At 41.7% G+C, this 17,731-nt stretch overlaps 3 protein-coding genes across 9 annotated transcripts; all 3 read left to right on the forward strand.

The window, feature by feature from the left end:
* Window positions 1–924: 924 nt before the first annotated feature.
* Window positions 925–2,463, forward strand: LOC122760630 (cytokine-like protein 1). Its single transcript, XM_044015756.1, has 4 exons — window positions 925–1,134; window positions 1,290–1,334; window positions 1,561–1,707; window positions 2,326–2,463. The coding sequence occupies exons 1-4, from the start codon at window positions 982–984 to the stop codon at window positions 2,368–2,370; spliced, it is 390 nt and encodes a 129-aa protein (XP_043871691.1). The 5' UTR covers window positions 925–981; the 3' UTR covers window positions 2,371–2,463.
* A 2,274-nt stretch (window positions 2,464–4,737) lies between these two features.
* Window positions 4,738–13,527, forward strand: LOC122760626 (soluble calcium-activated nucleotidase 1-like). Of its 5 annotated transcripts, none has more exons than XM_044015750.1 (4): window positions 4,738–4,877; window positions 10,354–11,019; window positions 11,807–12,010; window positions 12,112–13,527. In XM_044015750.1, exons 2-4 carry the CDS (start codon window positions 10,377–10,379, stop codon window positions 12,480–12,482), a joined length of 1,218 nt encoding a protein of 405 aa, XP_043871685.1. In that variant the 5' UTR covers window positions 4,738–4,877; window positions 10,354–10,376; the 3' UTR covers window positions 12,483–13,527. The 5 variants fall into 5 exon arrangements, with proteins under 5 accessions (XP_043871685.1, XP_043871684.1, XP_043871683.1 ...); XM_044015749.1 differs by lacking the exon at window positions 4,738–4,877 and adding an exon at window positions 5,082–5,534; XM_044015748.1 differs by lacking the exon at window positions 4,738–4,877 and adding an exon at window positions 6,013–6,230.
* On the forward strand, window positions 12,499–16,513 carry LOC122760625 (galectin-3-binding protein A-like). 3 transcript variants are annotated; one of them, XM_044015746.1, is made up of 7 exons: window positions 12,499–13,243; window positions 13,403–13,531; window positions 13,757–13,844; window positions 13,994–14,197; window positions 14,351–14,485; window positions 14,569–14,854; window positions 15,369–16,513. In XM_044015746.1, exons 3-7 carry the CDS (start codon window positions 13,760–13,762, stop codon window positions 16,360–16,362), a joined length of 1,704 nt encoding a protein of 567 aa, XP_043871681.1. In that variant the 5' UTR covers window positions 12,499–13,243; window positions 13,403–13,531; window positions 13,757–13,759; the 3' UTR covers window positions 16,363–16,513. The 3 variants fall into 3 exon arrangements, with proteins under 3 accessions (XP_043871681.1, XP_043871680.1, XP_043871679.1); XM_044015745.1 differs by having other exon boundaries at window positions 13,403–13,434; XM_044015744.1 differs by having other exon boundaries at window positions 12,499–13,531.
* Window positions 16,514–17,731: the final 1,218 nt, after the last annotated feature.

Below are 17,731 nucleotides of genomic sequence, written 5' to 3' on the forward strand. Positions count from 1 at the left end.
GGAGGGGAACACACCTCCATCCCTGTGATGTAATGACCATCACTCAAAAGCAGCACAGTCCCCAGAGTAACGTTTTGGCAGCATTAAGAAGTGTGTTGCTCAGATTGTGTCGGCGCTGTCCTGGTTTTGTTAGGGAAGTTATGCTATGTTGTGGTTTTGGCATGCATTTGGCATTAGATTGTGACATGAGGTAAGGTAAGGGAATTAAATAGTGGAATTACCACCATCTAGTGGAGGAGAAAGATTATAACACGACAGCAGCCAGAGTGTCATCATATCACTCACTACAACAGTGGTGAGTGATTTACAGTAAGTCAGACTTTTGTGATCTTAATTTTAGCAATCAAACACCATCCTCCTCCATAATGCAGAAATGAATAATTATAACAAACAAGTTTCTTCATTAAAATGTTCATAATATTGGCTGTGAGTTGTTCAGCACACAGGTTCAAAGACTTTCTGTCCCTAAATCCAGTGAGCTAAAAATAACATATGGTATGAACAAGAATATGTAATACACAAGACATGCATGTCTAAAAGTAAAACAGTAAAAAAACCTGTTTTAACTTTGAGATAAAACAAAAGATTCAAATAAAACAGTAAAATACAACACAGCGTGGAATAAAATAGGGAAAACAATGTATCAAGATGATAATTTTATTGATGCTTTATTGAGAAATTCACGGCAGTGAATTAAATGTAAATGCATCAGTCCAGTAGTACACTTACATAATTAAGACACATTGAATTTCTGAAACAATGCATCTTATTCAGGTAAAATATTTAAGTCTTTTAAGAACAATGTTGCATGTTTTTAGAGACACAGCAGCAGCAGTCATTCTTCTGTAAAAGCACAATTGTTCTGGAGTAAACAGAGGGGTGTGTTAAAATTGATCCCCATGCATACGTGGCTGTATCGGTGACACAAACAAAACAAAGGGCTCCCTCTCCTCGCTGCAGTTGTTAGTAGAGCGTTACAGTATGGCGAACTTTAACCACTTGTTGCTTGTTGCATCTCTGTTGCAGCTGGCGCTGAGCTACCCTTTCATCCCACCGACGTGCTACACCAAGGTGCTGAACATGGCACAGGAAGCCACCCTGTGGGCGGCACATCTGAAGTGGAACCCTCAGACTGTGAGTCGAGATTTCAGGTCTTTGGTTTAATTGAATTTGTCTATTGTTGTTGTTGTTGTTGTTTAAAATGAAAGCAGAGTGTATGTTAGTTGTTTTTAGTAATATGAGAGATACTATATCAATACATTAGTATTCATGTTATTGTCTTGATTCAGAGTTCCTGCATGGCACACATGCCACATCTCTACATTGATGTCCATGTGAGTATTATTGTATGTCTCTACAATGACTTTTTTTGGTATAGTTGATAATTATTTTTGAAGATAAGTCATGAGTTCACCCCTCAGTCAAAATAAAATGTGTGTAGCCAGTTCTTGTTTGACTAACTATAACATTTTCAAGTCTAACTTTGGAGGTATTTGTTTTTTTCGAACCTCAGCTTCTTTAAATCATGCACACGGACACTAATTGCTACTCTCCCGTCAGAATGGCTGTGTGATGTACAAAATAAGGACCTACATCTCCCTGGTGGAAGGCCTGCGACAGCGACGCTGCGCCTACACCAGGGACATGTGGAGGCTCGGCTCCACTCTGAGGCAGCTCTTCATCTTCATGTCGGAGAAATGCCACGGGGTAAGACGAGACGAGACAAAGTGTCCAAATAACAATAAATAAATAGCACAATCGGATTTAAAAGAGGTATTGCTTTGTGCTGTGGTGAATTCATTTTTTGGTGCGGAATCAATACACACAAACTATATACCAATATCAACAATCAATTAGGGTAATATAGATATAGATACATCAAATATACTCATTATCCACTGGTTAACTTTACTCTAAATCCCCCATAAATAAACATGCAGCGATGTCAGTGGAAACAAACTCTTAAAACACAAAGAAAAACAATTTAACGGGTCACTCTGTGAGACATTTCACAGGATTACACCGGGTTTATGAGGCAGATAATAAAATGTTCACAGTATGCCAAGACATCTCAACGGAGAGTTAAATGTTAGTTAATTTTCACCGCAGTAATTACAAAAAAAAACTTCAGCAGGGAAAGGCAAAGATCTAATTAAGGCCAGTTATTGCCTGTACATTTTCTGCTGAGGTTTTTTTTTTCAGTCAAGAAAAGCTGTGCATTTAATTAGAGAGGACATGGGGTTGAGCTGCTTTCTGTACAATAATAGGGCAACAAATGTGGAGTTATTTAACCAAAATATGTTACCTTTCCTCTTTTTTGTGTAGGAGTTGGCGTTCACGAGCTTTGACTGTGCTGCACTTGAGCATTAACACGCAGGCAAACCTGAAAATGACATAATCAGGATCGTGATACAGTCTGGAATCATTTGGAGACATTTCATATAATAAAGTAAATCAAAAATGGCTTTTGTCATTGTTTCTTTGACATTTACACATTATTATTTCCTAATATATATACATAAATAGATCTTTTATTTTCTAAAAAACTCACTAACCAACTGTCAGACCTTTTTTTTGGGTCCCTTTTTCCAGAGGAGACAAAAGTGTTCTCACTTTTTAATTGGACAGTGTAATCACAGAAATGTGCAACGCAAACACATATATACATGAAAATAAAAGTACAACAAGTCATTACTGAGATGGAATCCCAGCAGAAACCTCTGTGGGCTTATGTGGACACGTACTGACTTGCCTCTTTGCTTTAGCGTAATTGAACTGCAGGGATTTAGAGAACACGTGATCACAGTTCTGCCGTTAAAGTGCCGACACGTGTCGATGCAAAGAAAATGCAAAGTGGTCAGTTGTCTAATCAATTTGGACAACTGAATTAAACAGAAGAATTAATTACAATATCAGGCACAACTTTGTTAATGGATATTGTTGCACAGTAAAACAGACCACAAGTTGGGCCTCTGAAGGATCATAGGCCTTAGAGATTTTCTTCTGAGTTGCCAGTTGATTTTTTTTTCATCCTTTTAGTTAAAATTAGAGAAGAAAAAAAAAGTTGTATTACAGGGGTGTCAAACAAATGGCCCACGGGCCAGAACCAGCCCACCCACTACTATATTTTTTGGATTTTGCAGATCTACTGTGATCTGTATGTTGTAATGCACATGTGTAAGTGGTAAATTTAGGCATAAAATTGTTGAAATTGCACTTATTTTTCCTCCCAAAAAAATTGTGGTTGTTTATGAGATTAGATTGTTAATGAGATTAGTTTTGTAAAAAAAAAAAAAAAAATACTTCATGAAAATGTAAAAACTGTAGTTTATAGGTTATTATGCTATTATTCTACTTGTCCGGCCAACCGATTTTGTATGTTGTGGCCCCTGAACTAAAATGAGTGTTTGGGATCCCATAATACAAAGTTTGAAGAGTTTAATGAGCCAAATGTGCCACTAGAGGGCGCAATAGCGCCACGTGTATGCCTGCAGGTAACGAATCAACAGCCAAACTGTCAATGTTGACTGAAAAGATATGATGAGATAAAATAGATTTGAGTTATATTTGCATTTAAAAAAAACAAATACAACAACGCATTAAAAAAGACAGCATTCGACATAAAAGTGATGCAGCAGGATTGTAATAGAACAGTAGATATTAATTTAATTTTTATTTTAATCTATTATATGATAAATCCACGAGGTTCCATAGTAACGAGAAACATTTAGGTAACGTCCACGTCCACGTTTGTGTGTCTCAGCTGTTCGGCGCCGTGTGGGAGAGAGAGAGAGAGAGAGACACGCCCATCACTACTGCACAACCCGGATATAAAGTCCTCCTCACGAGAGGGTGAATGACGACGGTTTGTCTTTTCAGAGAGTGAAAAACTACATTTCCATGACGGCAGTGGGGAGGAGGCGGACGCGGGGACTGCCGTGTAACAAGGTGGGGCTTGTTCGAGCACTTGGAAAGCAACAAGTTGTCCAGAGCAGCAGCGAGAGAGAGCGAGAGCCGTGTAGCACAGGCTGGTGGCAGGTGGTCACTCAGCGTTCATTAGCACTGAATGGGACTCAGACATGTTTTAATTTAACTCACTCACTCACTCATGGTGGAGTGAAAGGGAAGCAGAAGAATAACAACTGTTTCTTTTTCGGTTTTTTTTTAGTGTGAGTTATTCCACGCATTTTCCTTTTTTTTCATGGTATCTTTTCCATTTGCTGCAGTTTTTCTGTCATGCTCGAGCGCTTTACAATATTTTTCACCAAAGTGCCTTTTATACAGTATTCTGTATTATTGAGGGTGTGTCTAATAAAAAACATCTCGTTTTGAAGCCTGGTATTGTGTTTGTATCCTTAGGATGCAGATCCGGGCTCTGTGCTGGTCTGGGATTTCCCTTGGTAAACATTACATTACACGAATAATTGTGTAGGTGAACGTGTAGGAGCTAGTTAAGATAAACACAATGACATGAAGGCAGTACGTTACCTACCGACCACAAGCCTCAATGGGCCTGTGCAGAGCTGGTCTGTTCAGTATTTCTATGCATGTTCATGCCGTTATATTATGCATATATTAATCAAAAGTTACAGTATTATTTGCAACAAGCGTGTGAATTTTCATTAATGTGTCTTGTTCGTTTGGACTAGCTATATTTCCGACTGCACTTGAAGGCAACATTTGGCAGAGCCTCTTGTATCCGCGCGGCGCGCGCAGCCAACGCACGGGGTTGTGTCGTCATGCAGTACACAGGAAGTAAACGGCTGTGTGTTTCACGAAAACGGGGGTTAAGGAATCCAGCGCGAGACAGTGGTAAAAGGAACGATGTGTGAGCTCGTGCCGTTGGTGAACATGGACCTGAAGGTCTAATATCTGCGGTGAGTGCGAAGAGAAACGTAACTGGAATGTGTGTTGTGTGTGTGTGTGCGCGCGCGTTTTAACCACTGCGCTGCTGGCAACGCAGAGGGTATATGACACACACACACACACACAGGGTTTGAGACCCAGACCAGGTCCACACAGACCGGGTCCACAAAGAGAGAGAGTGAGAGACATCAGGTCCTCACAGACAGAGAGAAAGAGACCAGGTCCTCACAGACAAAGACCAAATCCATACACAGAGACCAGGTCCACACACAGACCAGATCCACACACAAACCAGTTCCACACACATAGACACCAGAGCAGGTTCACACATCCACCAGCATAGTAAGTAAGTAAAGCTTTATTTGTATAGTACCTTTAAAAACGCAAGTGCTTTCACATACATAAAAGGACATAAAAGGATAAAAAAAAAAAAGATAAAAAGAGCATAGGTACACACATCTGTCTTTGGGTCATTTATGTGCAGAATCAACCTTACAGGTCTCAGTAAACTATAAACTATTTATGACACACACCCACCTCCTTGTTCTACTTCCCTCCAGGCTTGTCTCCCAGATGTCATCCTAAACAGTGACGAAGCAGAGACACTCACAACTACATTTGTTTTTAATCACAGAACATGAAACCAGGAAGTCCAGTATCATTTTGCCGTAAGTGGAAGTTGCTTGTTGATTTTTTTTTTTTTCAGGCAAACCATTCAGGTGCCATACATTATTGCATCTCTATAAGAGCAGTTTTAGGGCAAAACATGGGCATGGAAATTGGGCTTGTAACTGTAGGGCTTATCCCTATGCTGATTGTTAACTGGACACTCTAAATTTACATATAGTGCTGGTCCCAAGCCTGGAAAAATTGGAGGGTTGTGTCAGGAAGAGCATTTTGATATTTGACTCCAAGTATTAGCATCTATGGCTAATGTTTGTAAACATTATTTTTCTTTAGGTTAAACTGAACAAATTTACTCTGGGAGAGACACAAGTGTCTATTTCTTCACCCTCTCCGTGTTCTAAGAGTTTGATTGGTCGCTCGCTGATGTTACTACAGGTCAAAGTTAGTTTGTCTGTCGCAATCAGGCCGATCTGTGGACTGAGTTCAGTGAGAGTACTCAGATTTCTGATTTCATCACAGGAGCAGAAACAGAGTCACGGCCCCAGCTTTCATGTCAACACCTATTCAACCTGCAGAATGTGAGGCTTTTCTTCTGCACTGCATGCACAAGGAGGAGGAACAACGTCCTCCTAACCTTTGTCAGTTGACTGTTCAGGAGATGAATGACAGCTGAGTGAACGGTGCTGGCCTTCAGCAAGATATGCCCCTTTGGACTGAGTCATATTCCACCAGTCTAGGTAAAGTTCACCAGCATTACATTTTCCCTAGTCATGGTTGCACTGCAAATAATGAGCATAAAGGGAGTTTAGAGCTGCGGGCCGGTTGTGGACGTCTAGTGAGGTAGTTGTGATGACAGTGGTTGAGCGCTCGGGCAGGAAGAGACGACGAGGTGAGTTTGTTTGTGTTTACCATCACAGCGTGTTGCTGTCAGACCGCGTTTCAGCGATGTTTGTGGTATGTTTCTATTAAGAAGAGAGGATAGTTAGTTTGTGGGGGCCCCCCCCCGATGCTGTTTTCATAATAGACTGCTGTTTGGCTCAGGGGCCCTCACTAATGAAAGACTCTTTCAGCTCTTTTACACTCGTTACAGAGAAATGCAGCTGTATGTTGGCCACAGAGGGTGAAGCTCCTGAGGCCAGGTTAGAGCTGTAGAAGTTCCCTGGAATTGCACAGGAGTGAATTTTGCACAAGGATGGAAGTGGACACACCGGTCACAAAATGGTGCAGTTTTGGCTCCCACTGTCGAGGAAAATATCTGTTCATTCACACAGTATTTCGTAGTATTTGCATGACTCGTGATTGTTTTCCTGAATGTAGTCTTTCAAGTATTTCCTGTTAATCCACTGAATTGTTTAATCGGTTTTAATCAACTTCGATAGCAACCACAGTATTTAAACATGCAAAACAGTATGATCATATAAACTAGGAAAAGGCAATACAAATATTAACATTTAACATAAAAAAATTACCCTCACTATGTATTCCTCTGATATTTCCTGATATTTTGTTGCACTGTGTAGTCCAAAGCTCAAATATATTCAAATTGCTGTCATTTGCATGTAATTTAAAGGCAACATGTACATTTGTTTGCATATGGCTGGAATCAGCTCATGTTTAAAGTGTTTGCTTGAGGCATTGTCTCGATAGCTAATCATTAAACTGATATGTATTGGACAGGGCTCCAGCTAAGAAACGCTTACTGATTAATTTGTGTGATTGGACTTTAAAAATGCGTTTTAAATCACAGTACAACGGAATCAAACAGCAAACCAACAAAGCGGAGAAGCCTGATTATCTGCATATTTATGAAATGTGTCCTTCAGCAACAGCGGCACTACAACGTTTGCTTACAATCAGGAGCAGACACTACATGGACCAGCATCTCGTATCCTGTTCTACCTGTTTGCACAGCTTACCTTTTATTGTCACTCCCACTCTTCACACTCACATACTGCTCTAAAGGTCACCTGATATGCACTCAACATTACTGTAAGGCCCGGCCCACTTGCGTTTCTTATATGAGGTTTAAACACTTCTCTATGTGAGCTCCCAGCTGAATTTAACTGAAGCAGACAGACATGAGTAACCCACCTGCTCTCAGGAGTAGAAATGTGGTGTAAAGGTGTAAAGGCGGTCAACTGAAGGACAACACGTGAGTAGGATCTGTCAGCCATGCTGTCTGTTATAATAGTTATAATAGTTATAATAGTTCTGCTGCTGTAGCCTTACTGCTTCAAGATGTGACATGTTTGTGCATCAGAGCTGCTCTTCTGCACACCCTGGTTGTAAAATATTAAGTTACTTTTTGAGTTATTGTTGCCTTTCTATCATTTCAAGTAGATGAACCGTATCAGAAATACTTGGACCTGCCTTTCTGATGCTCGGCTTGCACATGTTCACATACCTGTTAGACGGGTGTGCCTAATAAAGTGGCTGGTGAGTGTCAATCTCACTTTGATGAAAGACTGGGCTTCACTTCCCTAATTGACATAGTCTTTAAGACATTGGAAACAGATGCTGCCATCTGTTGGGCCACAGGGACATTTTTCTCATGAATCCCCAGCTTGTTCTCCTCACATGTTAACAACGCCATGTGATTCATAATTTGTATACTTTTCTCCCATCACTGTCGTCCGCATTCTTTAATTAGTTGATCATCCTGAACCATGCACTTCTTGGTCTGCTGCCGTTTTATTCTTTCATACATCCACTTACGTATCTCAGAGACGGTGTAGAGTGTCTTCATTCTCTCCATTTTCTTACAACTACAAAGCTATTTTCAGACGTGAACTCACTGTGACCCTGTGAAGACGTGGTGTCTATCATCTGTGTAGATAAAGGTTCAATAATCAATCGCTAAATGAGTCGCCAACTAGCTGTTTGGCAATCAGACTTTTTTTTCAAATACAAATTCTCTGATTTCAGCTTCTTAATAACTGCACGACGTTGAGTGTGATATTGCTTGAATACAACAGTTCAGATAGTACACATGCTGCAAATCTTTTTTCTATTATTATTTAACAAATAATTATGCCAAAAAAGTAGTTCCACAACCAGACCAAATTGTCTGTTGCCTAGCAACACTAACAATGAGCTTGTCCTGCATGCTACACAGGTTGTGTCAACTACTTTAATTCATGGACATTTGTTTCTATGTTCTATGCAATAGTTCTGAAACTCGAGAATGAAATTTCTGTTGAGAGTTGCTTTGGGGGTCGGTATGAATGTGGCGAGGTTACAGTAGGGCTAAACGATTTTACATAAATATCGAATTGCGATTATTTGATTTGCGATAGGAGAGAATATTTCTCTCCTTTCACAAACCCTATTACTTCTTTTGATTTGAATAACATATAAATGATTATGACTGTGTGGTATTTGTGCAGATCTGTGACAAACAAAGGTGTTTTCTTCAGTCTGTAGGACATGATGAGTGTAGGTCAGGATGATATTTAATCTCAAATGGTAATTTGACACACATTTTGATGTCAAGAAATGTTGCAGCACGCTGTACTGCCATTTTTCGATTCATTGCTGAGCCCCAGTTAACAGTTTGATCCGACAGTTGGCTGCTCCATTGTTTCCTGCTCTCGGCAGATGGTCTTCAGTCACTTTGCACTTGGATGAAGCTATCGAGGTGCATTCACAGACCCTGGTCGATTTCATCGCTTCTGCAGGATCTGCAGTGTGTGTCGAGCTTTAGAGGAGCAGCCTCAATGTACCTTGAAGGAATCGTCTGCAAACACACATGCAGCACACTGACTAAATGTTTGCTGACATGTCGTGATAATAAATGTCGCTCAAGTTGTCAGTGGAGAAGAAAGATCTGTTTTTATGAATGCGATAACTGATCAAACATTTGTTTTGTATCGTCTTCTTAATCCATCACGAATAGTCACGGAAACTGAGTGAGCTTTTACAGTCAAGCGAATAATCGGAATCTCATTCCCACCTTTAGTATACACTGATAACGCCTGACAGTCGGTGTGATGAATGATTATTATGCAGACGTTATGACTGTTAAAAGTCTCATAGAATCATAGACTCACAGACTCATAGAATGACTATCGTCCAATCAATTGACTTGCTCAAAACTGGTCTGAAATAACTGCTGTGACGTTCCAGTTGCTTGTCTGTGACAATAAACTAAATATCGTTGGTGTGCTGCAATGAGTGCATGTGTCGCAGTGTCAGCAGTTTGGTAGTTCTTCAAGATTTAAGCAATTGTGTCAGATGTAGAGCAGACTGCGACCTGTGCTCTCCTGGACTGTCGAGAGTAAGAGAGAAAAGTAGCTCCTTCAACACAAGCAATTTGGCATAACACGTGGTTATATTTTGTTTAACATATTGTGATGTAAATACTTGGAAATAATTAAATAAAGGTTTGCTTGTTTATTTCCTCTAAAACATAACCTACAAAACTGACATCATGTGCTAATAAAGAAGACCTGAAACTAGCAATCGGGTTTATTTAACTCTGTCACTTCCCCATGGACATGTTGACTTATTTTTGCAACAAGTAGTGTCGCCCTCTGGTGGATTTTCAGTATATTTTACCCCTTTTTTTTTTACTTCACAGAGGAAATTGGAAGACTTTTTCCATTTTTTACATAATGGTCTATGGTTTTGCCTCAAATTAGCAGAACTTGTTCTAGTTTTCTGTCTATTCATTCAGTCATTCAGTCATTTTCTACTGTGTTAAGTCATGAACATGATACCTTGGTTTGAAGCTAATTAACTCAATCAGAATTGTGTGTAAAAAGTTCTACACTACACCTTTGACTATGTGAAATTTTATCACAACAAGTTTTTTCATCCTGATAATATTTTTGGACCATATCGCCTTGTTTTGTTTTTCAGGTCACACCAGGCCTCCGTCTTTGATGCCTGCAACCCCAGGCAGCCCTCGACAGGAGCATGAGCCCATGAACACCCTTCGTATTTCTGTCGGTGGCCTCCCCATCCTGGCCTCCATGGCTAATGCCACGGACCCCCGTTTCCGCCTGAAGTGGAGGCCCATCGCGGCCGTGGCACTCGCCCTGCTCCTGCTCCTGCTGCTCTTCATGCACTTGAGTTCAGGCCTTCACTTTCGCTCCCACAACTCCCACAACGTGAGATCCCCGCACGTCGAGACCTGGCCGATGGAGTCCCACTACAACAACACCTACCCTCTCAGTACACCCGAGCACACGTCACAGGGCACCCGCTATCGCATCGGGGTCATTGCCGACCTGGACACCAACTCTCAGAGTGACAAGAAGCTGACGTGGTACAGCTACATGCGGCACGGTTACCTGCTGGTGTCAGTGAGCGGTGACAAGGTGGCCGTTGACTGGGATGAAGACAGGGTGGTGCTGGAGAGCCACCTGTCGGAGAAAGGCCGCGGCATGGAGCTGTCGGAACTGGTGGTGTTCAACGGGAAGCTCTACAGCGTCGATGACAGAACGGGTGTAGTCTATCACATTGATGGTGGTAAAGCTGTGCCCTGGGTCATCTTACCTGATGGTGATGGCAGTGCTGCAAAAGGTCAGCATACTGTTGGAAAAATACATAAGTTGTGATGTACTTGTATTTTATACTCCCCTAGATTTCAGGTGTACTTCATACTGCACTACATGCATCTTATAGGCCAAGAGGATTATGCTTTTGGTCCATTTTACCAATATTACACAAAAACTACTAAATCACTACTTTAAACTAGTTGGGGGGTTGGTGTTGACCGAGGAAGAATTCAGTTCATTCTGAAGCAGATCTGGTTTTTGGACTATGGGAGGAAACGTGTCAACCCAGAGAAAACCCACGCAAAAAAGGTCTTCTTGCTGAAAAGGCAGGATAGCTAACCACTACGAAATAATCCAGATTTAATGATAATCGGCCTACTAAAATTTGGTGCTGATTTTAGTGTTGGTGGCAAACGTGCACTTCCTCATTTGACTATACAGAAAATGTTACGACACTAGTCTGTGGCCTCCAACAAACCTAGTGTGGCAATTTTTGACCGTCAAAGAGGTTACCCCTCTAAACATTTCAGATGTTTTGATATAAACAACCCTCAAAGGCCTGCAGGAAAAAAAAAAAACCTTCACATTTTTTCCTTCCTCCATCCTTAAACATTTCACAACCAGTCAGATTGACCTGGTGACCTTTTCAAAGTGGTTAAAAGTTTATGTCAGGAAACAGTGGATTAATGTAGTTACAGATCATCAGGTAATTAACACCAAAGAAAAGCAGTGTAGTAGCATGTATAGTAATTACTGACATTATTTTGGATGTTTTGACATGAATGTACTGCTGCTTTCGCTCATACCGATAGGCTTCAAAGCGGAGTGGCTCGCAGTGAAAGACGAGCACCTGTACATTGGTGGTCTGGGGAAGGAGTGGACCACGACTGAAGGAGAGTTCGTCAACAACAACCCCGAGTGGGTGAAAGTCGTTGGCTACAGAGGAGATATAAGACACGAGAACTGGGTCCCCAGGTACAAAGCTCTGAAGGTGGCAGCAGACATAAAGCCCCCAGGTGAGGATGTAAATCTCACTCTCGACGCGTTTCCACGTGCTTCCACGTGTCTGTTTCCACTTCACCTTCCTCACCGTTATGTCCCTCTTCCTTTTTTGCAGGTTATCTTATCCATGAGTCAGCAGCATGGAGCGACACGCTGCAGCGCTGGTTCTTCCTCCCTCGCCGCGCCAGCATGGAGCGCTATGAGGAGACGGCGGACGAGCGCCGCGGCACCAACCTCGCCGTGAGCTGCTCGGCGGATTTCAAAGACATCATTGTGAGTCGAGTGGGGCCTCTCATCCCCACTCATGGCTTCTCCTCCTTCAAGTTTGTTCCCAACACAGACGACCAGATCATCCTGGCCCTCAAGTCGGAGGAGGACGCCGGGAATGTCGCGACATACATAATGGCCTTCACACTTGACGGACGCATCCTTTTACCTGAAACCAAGATTGGGGACGTGAAATATGAAGGCCTAGAGTTCATATAGACGGCACAGAGACTGAGGGACTCTCTCTTGAGGACACTGCACTGTTATTCTGTTTTGTTTACAATGAAATCACTGTTTTTATTAAGTTAATGCGAGCTGCTTCCTCACCATAAAAACATGACTTCAGCTGAGCTTCAGGGGTGAAGCAGAAGAACTGTGAGCAGAGACTGTGAGACGTGCGGTCCTGCTTTGGGTTTTAAGTGCATCATCTCCTTCCCGGGAACAAACGTGGTTCCGCAGTACTGTAGCCTTTCTTATGATGAATGTACAAATGATTGATTCGTTACGTTGTGTGATTTCTTTTTTTCTTTTTTCCCCTCAAACAGACGTTTTTAATGCACATAGTGTATGCTCTGAAAAAGTTTTAGCAAAATTCGCTGTTGTTCCATGTCAAAAGGCAGCATTCCATATACATAGCAAACATGTTGTAATGACAGTGGAAAAGTCTGTTTTAATTCTTTGTTTAAAAAAGAAAAAAAAAAAAGGATTTTTATGTGGAACAAAGAATCAAACTGTGTCAGGGTTTTGTTTTTTGAGGGGGATAGCAGGTGGATTTGCTGACCGTAAACTTTTGATTCCTCTTTTCTGAGACATCTTGTATAAACCACATGCTGGCTCCAGTTGTGCAATATTTGCATGTCTGTTAAGGAGCAGGAATGGCGAAGTGAAACTATACAGGCCCCTCGCACACTTTAAAAGGTGAGACGTGTGTCGTAGGGCATCAAGAAGACGGCACATTTGAAGACAGCAGAGGAGAGAAGGTAACGTGCCTTCATGATATTTCAGCATATATCACGTCATTCTTACTTTTGAACTGTTCATTTCATTTGCTCGCATTGATGTTAACCTTGATAGTTGAATGAATTGAATATCTTAACCTCCTGATTGATTTTTGTGTTCTTACTTCCTCCATGATGCAGTCACTGTCTGGTTCACTTACCAACATAAACAGGTATAAACAGGTTCTTTGTGTCATATTCTACGTGTGATTATTTGAACAAAAATTGAATTGACAAAATCCACAATAAACAAAGTAAAAGACTTATTGGGTGAGTTGCATTTTTTTCTTAATGTCGTTAATTCCTTTTACTGTGATAGTTGAGGTGAATTTTTGTGAGAACACTACTGCAGTTATGATTCCATCCAAATGAAAGTGATTTTATACTGCATTTTCCTTCCTTTTGATTGATGTGCAATAAAGGCAATATGTTTTATTATGCAAATAAGGTTAGAATGTAGTGAACATAGTCCTCACAGTGCTTCTTTTTTGTCAGAAAATGCCGACTCGTCGAAATATGTGCCTGCTGTGGCTTCTGCTACTTCTCCATGTCTGTGAAGGGGCATTCAGAGTTGACCTGTTCAGTGAGTCCCCCCAAGCAAGCACATATCATTACATATTAAATTATACAATAATAGTTTTGCAATGCCCGTGTTATTGATGCACTGTACATATGATGAATGACCTTTGTGCTGTCAAGGCCTCGGTGATTCTAACCTCTGCTCTCTCACAGAGAGCACAGCCCAGCCACGGGAGGGTGACGTGAGGCTGGTTGGTTCCAAAAGTCCTGCGGTGGGCCGTGTGGAGGTCTACCATGACAGCAAATGGGGGACAGTGTGCGACGATGGCTGGGACATGGCTGAGGCCCAGGTGGTGTGTCGTCAGCTCCACTTCCCTGGAGCAAAGTCTTTTGACATCGGCCAGGACTATGGACAAGGTGCCCTTCACTTCCATTAACGGCCCACCAGAGGGCAGTGAATTGATTGCTATGAGTGAGGGATTTGTGAGTTAAAATGACAGCATCCGGAAGGAGCCGTGTGAAGTGTTAATCTCATAACAATCAACAAATGTGTCCTCGTTCATTTTACAGTCACTGGGCCCATTTGGCTGGATGATATTCAGTGTAATGGCAACGAGAAACATCTGTTCAATTGTGGGTTCAAAGGCTGGGGAGTAACCGACTGCACCCACAAAGAGGATGTTGGAGTTACTTGTGAAACCGAGGGTAAGAACCTCCTGCAACCTTGATTCAGCAAAAGTAACTTCCTGTGTAATTCAGGAGCATTTTCTCTCAACATGTTTTTCCAGACACGAGTTTGGGAGATCGTAGACACTTGCTGGACCACACTTTCAGTCTCTCTGACGACCTTGGTAAAACATTTGACGACCAACGTGGCTGCAACTTTCTGATCGTAGCCAAGAGTGCCTCTGGAAACAAAATGCAGAATGGGACTCTGGAGATGTTGGAAACGCAGATCTGCGCCCACAAAATAATGCTCTCACAGTTCCCACTCTTTAATGCTACTGAGGACATTTCTAGCATCACTGTGGATGTCAGCCTCTCCTGCCGACCATATTTCTCCTCCTTTATTCGGTATACTGAGAATAAAATGATTCATGTTGCTTTACACAATTCATATATTCCATTGAAGGTCCAGTGTGTCAGAATTACGGAGGTAGTGACATCCGTTGTCTTTTCTGCTTGGTGAACGGGGCTTAATACTCCACCTAGCAATGGGCCGGAAATTCAGTTTGCGCATGTGCTGCACGGATCCCAATTCTTGCCAATTGCTTATACCAGGGCCTTAATGGTGAGACCGCAGGGTGCAAAATCCTCTGCTTTCCCCCGTCCTTCCCCTTAAGTGTGTCAGGGAAGTACGGTGGCCTTTGCCAATCATAAAAGATGAAAACACTCTTTTTCTCCTTTCAGCGTAGTGAGCCGCCCTTTCAAACGTTAAAGCAAAGTACCAAGGCTGTGAAAACTAACAATTTTCTAAAAAGCAATTATTGACTTCAAATCTCTCGTTACGCCCTTCTAAACTTAACACACTAGACCTTTAAATGGGAGTGAAAGACGTATAATCTAATAATAATTTTCTTCTCGACAGGTACCTTTACACGCGCAAGATAAACGTGACCTTGTCCTCTGTGCAGTGCATCCACTGGATGGCTTCTAAGTTTGGGGTGAAGCAGCTGGTAGAGGACATAACCAGGCTCTTCACTCAAGTCCTCCCAGAGGACCCTTTGTTTCACACTCAGCTATCCCTTTACAAATATGCAGAGGAGACTGGGGACTTGGTTCTCCGGGAGAACTGCATCCAGTACCTGGCCTGGAACTTCGTGAACCTGACCACATCTCCAGCATGGGCCGACATTTCCGCGGAGCTCTTTGGACTCATTCTCTCCCGCTCAGACGTGGTGGTGCCAGACGAGTTTTTTTTGCTCCAAAGTGTTGAGAGCTGGATCACAGAGAGGGGCAACGCCACCAGTTTGAAAAGCCAGGTTGACCTCCTGAACCGCATCCGTTTCCCCATGATCGCCGTGGAGAAACTGTATGCACTTGAGGTCAACTCCTCCCTTTACAGCACTCATCAAAAACTATATCATGACAACATGTTGAAAGCATTCCAGTTTAATGTTCTGCTCTTGAGCAACCTTTTGTCCAACCCAAAGTTTGACAACGCTGAGGAGGATTACCAGCCAAGGCTCTACACTGATTCATGGAGCATTGCTGTTACCCCTAATCATCAAATCAGAACATTCAGCACACCTATCCACAACAGCCTGATCTTTCAGGGTAAAAAGGCCGGCTGGGGGTTAGGCATCTTCACGAGTCAATATCAGTGTTCAAACCAAGGGCTGCGCTGCAAGTCCCTCCCCATGGTGAGGCTGAGGCCCCAGAGCGACTACAGTAGGTACAAAGTTATCTTTCACAATCGACTTCTGCTGATGTGCCAGGGCAAGTACATCTGTGAGGTCCAGGGTTTCAAGGACGACGTGGGCTATATCAGTGAAAATTCTACCGGTGGTCTTTCCTATCCCTGTCCCGACAACAACTACACCTACCGCTTTGTAGTGAGACCAGAGTATATCTTAGCCTGATGAATCCTTCCATATGATCACTTTGTTGCTTGTAATCAACATGGTCTGTGTATCTAAATATGTTCTCACACTTCTGCATTGATTCGGCGATTTGAAGCACTTGATATCGTTACCTGCTTTTTAAAATGAGAAATAAAACAGTCTCTCAGTTGTTTTCTGTGTGTCTGCATTTATTTAAAAAAATATTATTATAGTATAGTATAGTATTTTAAAAGACCCAATTAGTCCGTCACAAGCAGAGGCGCAAAGAGCACTGAAATATTCTACTCAAGTAAAAAAGTACCACTATTTTAATTAAAAAGTAAATGTGCTACTCTAAAAATGTACTGTAAAAGAGTAACTTGTTAAATGTACTTAGAGTAAGAGTTACTTTTTAACAAGGTTGGGGTTCCTTTATTAATGATTATACATTTTATTTGTAAGCGCCTTTCAAACACTCAAGGTCACTTTACTGTACACCTTCAATACGATAACACACAAAAGTTAAGATGAAATAAAAGAATAGAGAGATGAAATCAAACAGGCAGTTTCAACACAGCACAGTCGGTGGAGTTTAAAAATGAATACCACTGTTGGAAATGTAGAATTCAGTTTCAATTTTCAACAAATTCCTGTAGACAAACAGAAGCAGGGACATTTTAAACATTCTCCAGTTGCTCTCTAGTTAGTTCATAATAATATAAAAAATAGATGAAATCTGTTCCATTTGCTCAGCTGCACATGAAAACATAACAACAACAACAAAAAAGCAGCAGATAAGAGAGTGAAAGTGACAGGATTTGTGTTTATGAGGGGATTTGTTTGGGATGCGATAGTAGTTCGTCACGTCTTCCACGTCTGTGACTGCGGCAACACATGACATGATCCGAGGTGATTGATTAGGTTTAAAGAGACGGTGATCTCTGCGTATTTAAAGGTGACTCCTTCACTTCCACTCATGTTGGGCTGTGGTTTCAAACCCAACAGTAAGACAGTAAGCTCATTGTTACATTACATTGCATGGTCATTTAGCAGACGCTTTTATCCAAAGTGACTTACAATAAGTTTGTAAATGAACGTGTTCATCAGGAGTGAACGTTCAGGTATGTCTCCACAGGCGAGGCTGGTTTTCTGTGAGTGTAATTATCGACTTAATTGTCATTGTTGCTGTTGTTGTTATTGTTGTAAATAATTAACCCCCACAAGTCTGAACATACCTTTGTGGGTTTATGAACACTATTTCCCAGGAGTGCTTTTAAGATACATCAACATGAGTCCGTCTGTTGCCAAAATCAATCGCATCTATCCAAATGCCAATTTATTTAATTACTAATCACACAAACCCATGTTCTTCAACATCCTGTCATAGTTACTCTTGTATGACAAGAAC

This window comes from Solea senegalensis, unplaced genomic scaffold, assembly GCF_019176455.1.
Source record: "Solea senegalensis isolate Sse05_10M unplaced genomic scaffold, IFAPA_SoseM_1 scf7180000013837, whole genome shotgun sequence".
NCBI classification, from domain to species: Eukaryota; Metazoa; Chordata; class Actinopteri; order Pleuronectiformes; family Soleidae; genus Solea; species Solea senegalensis.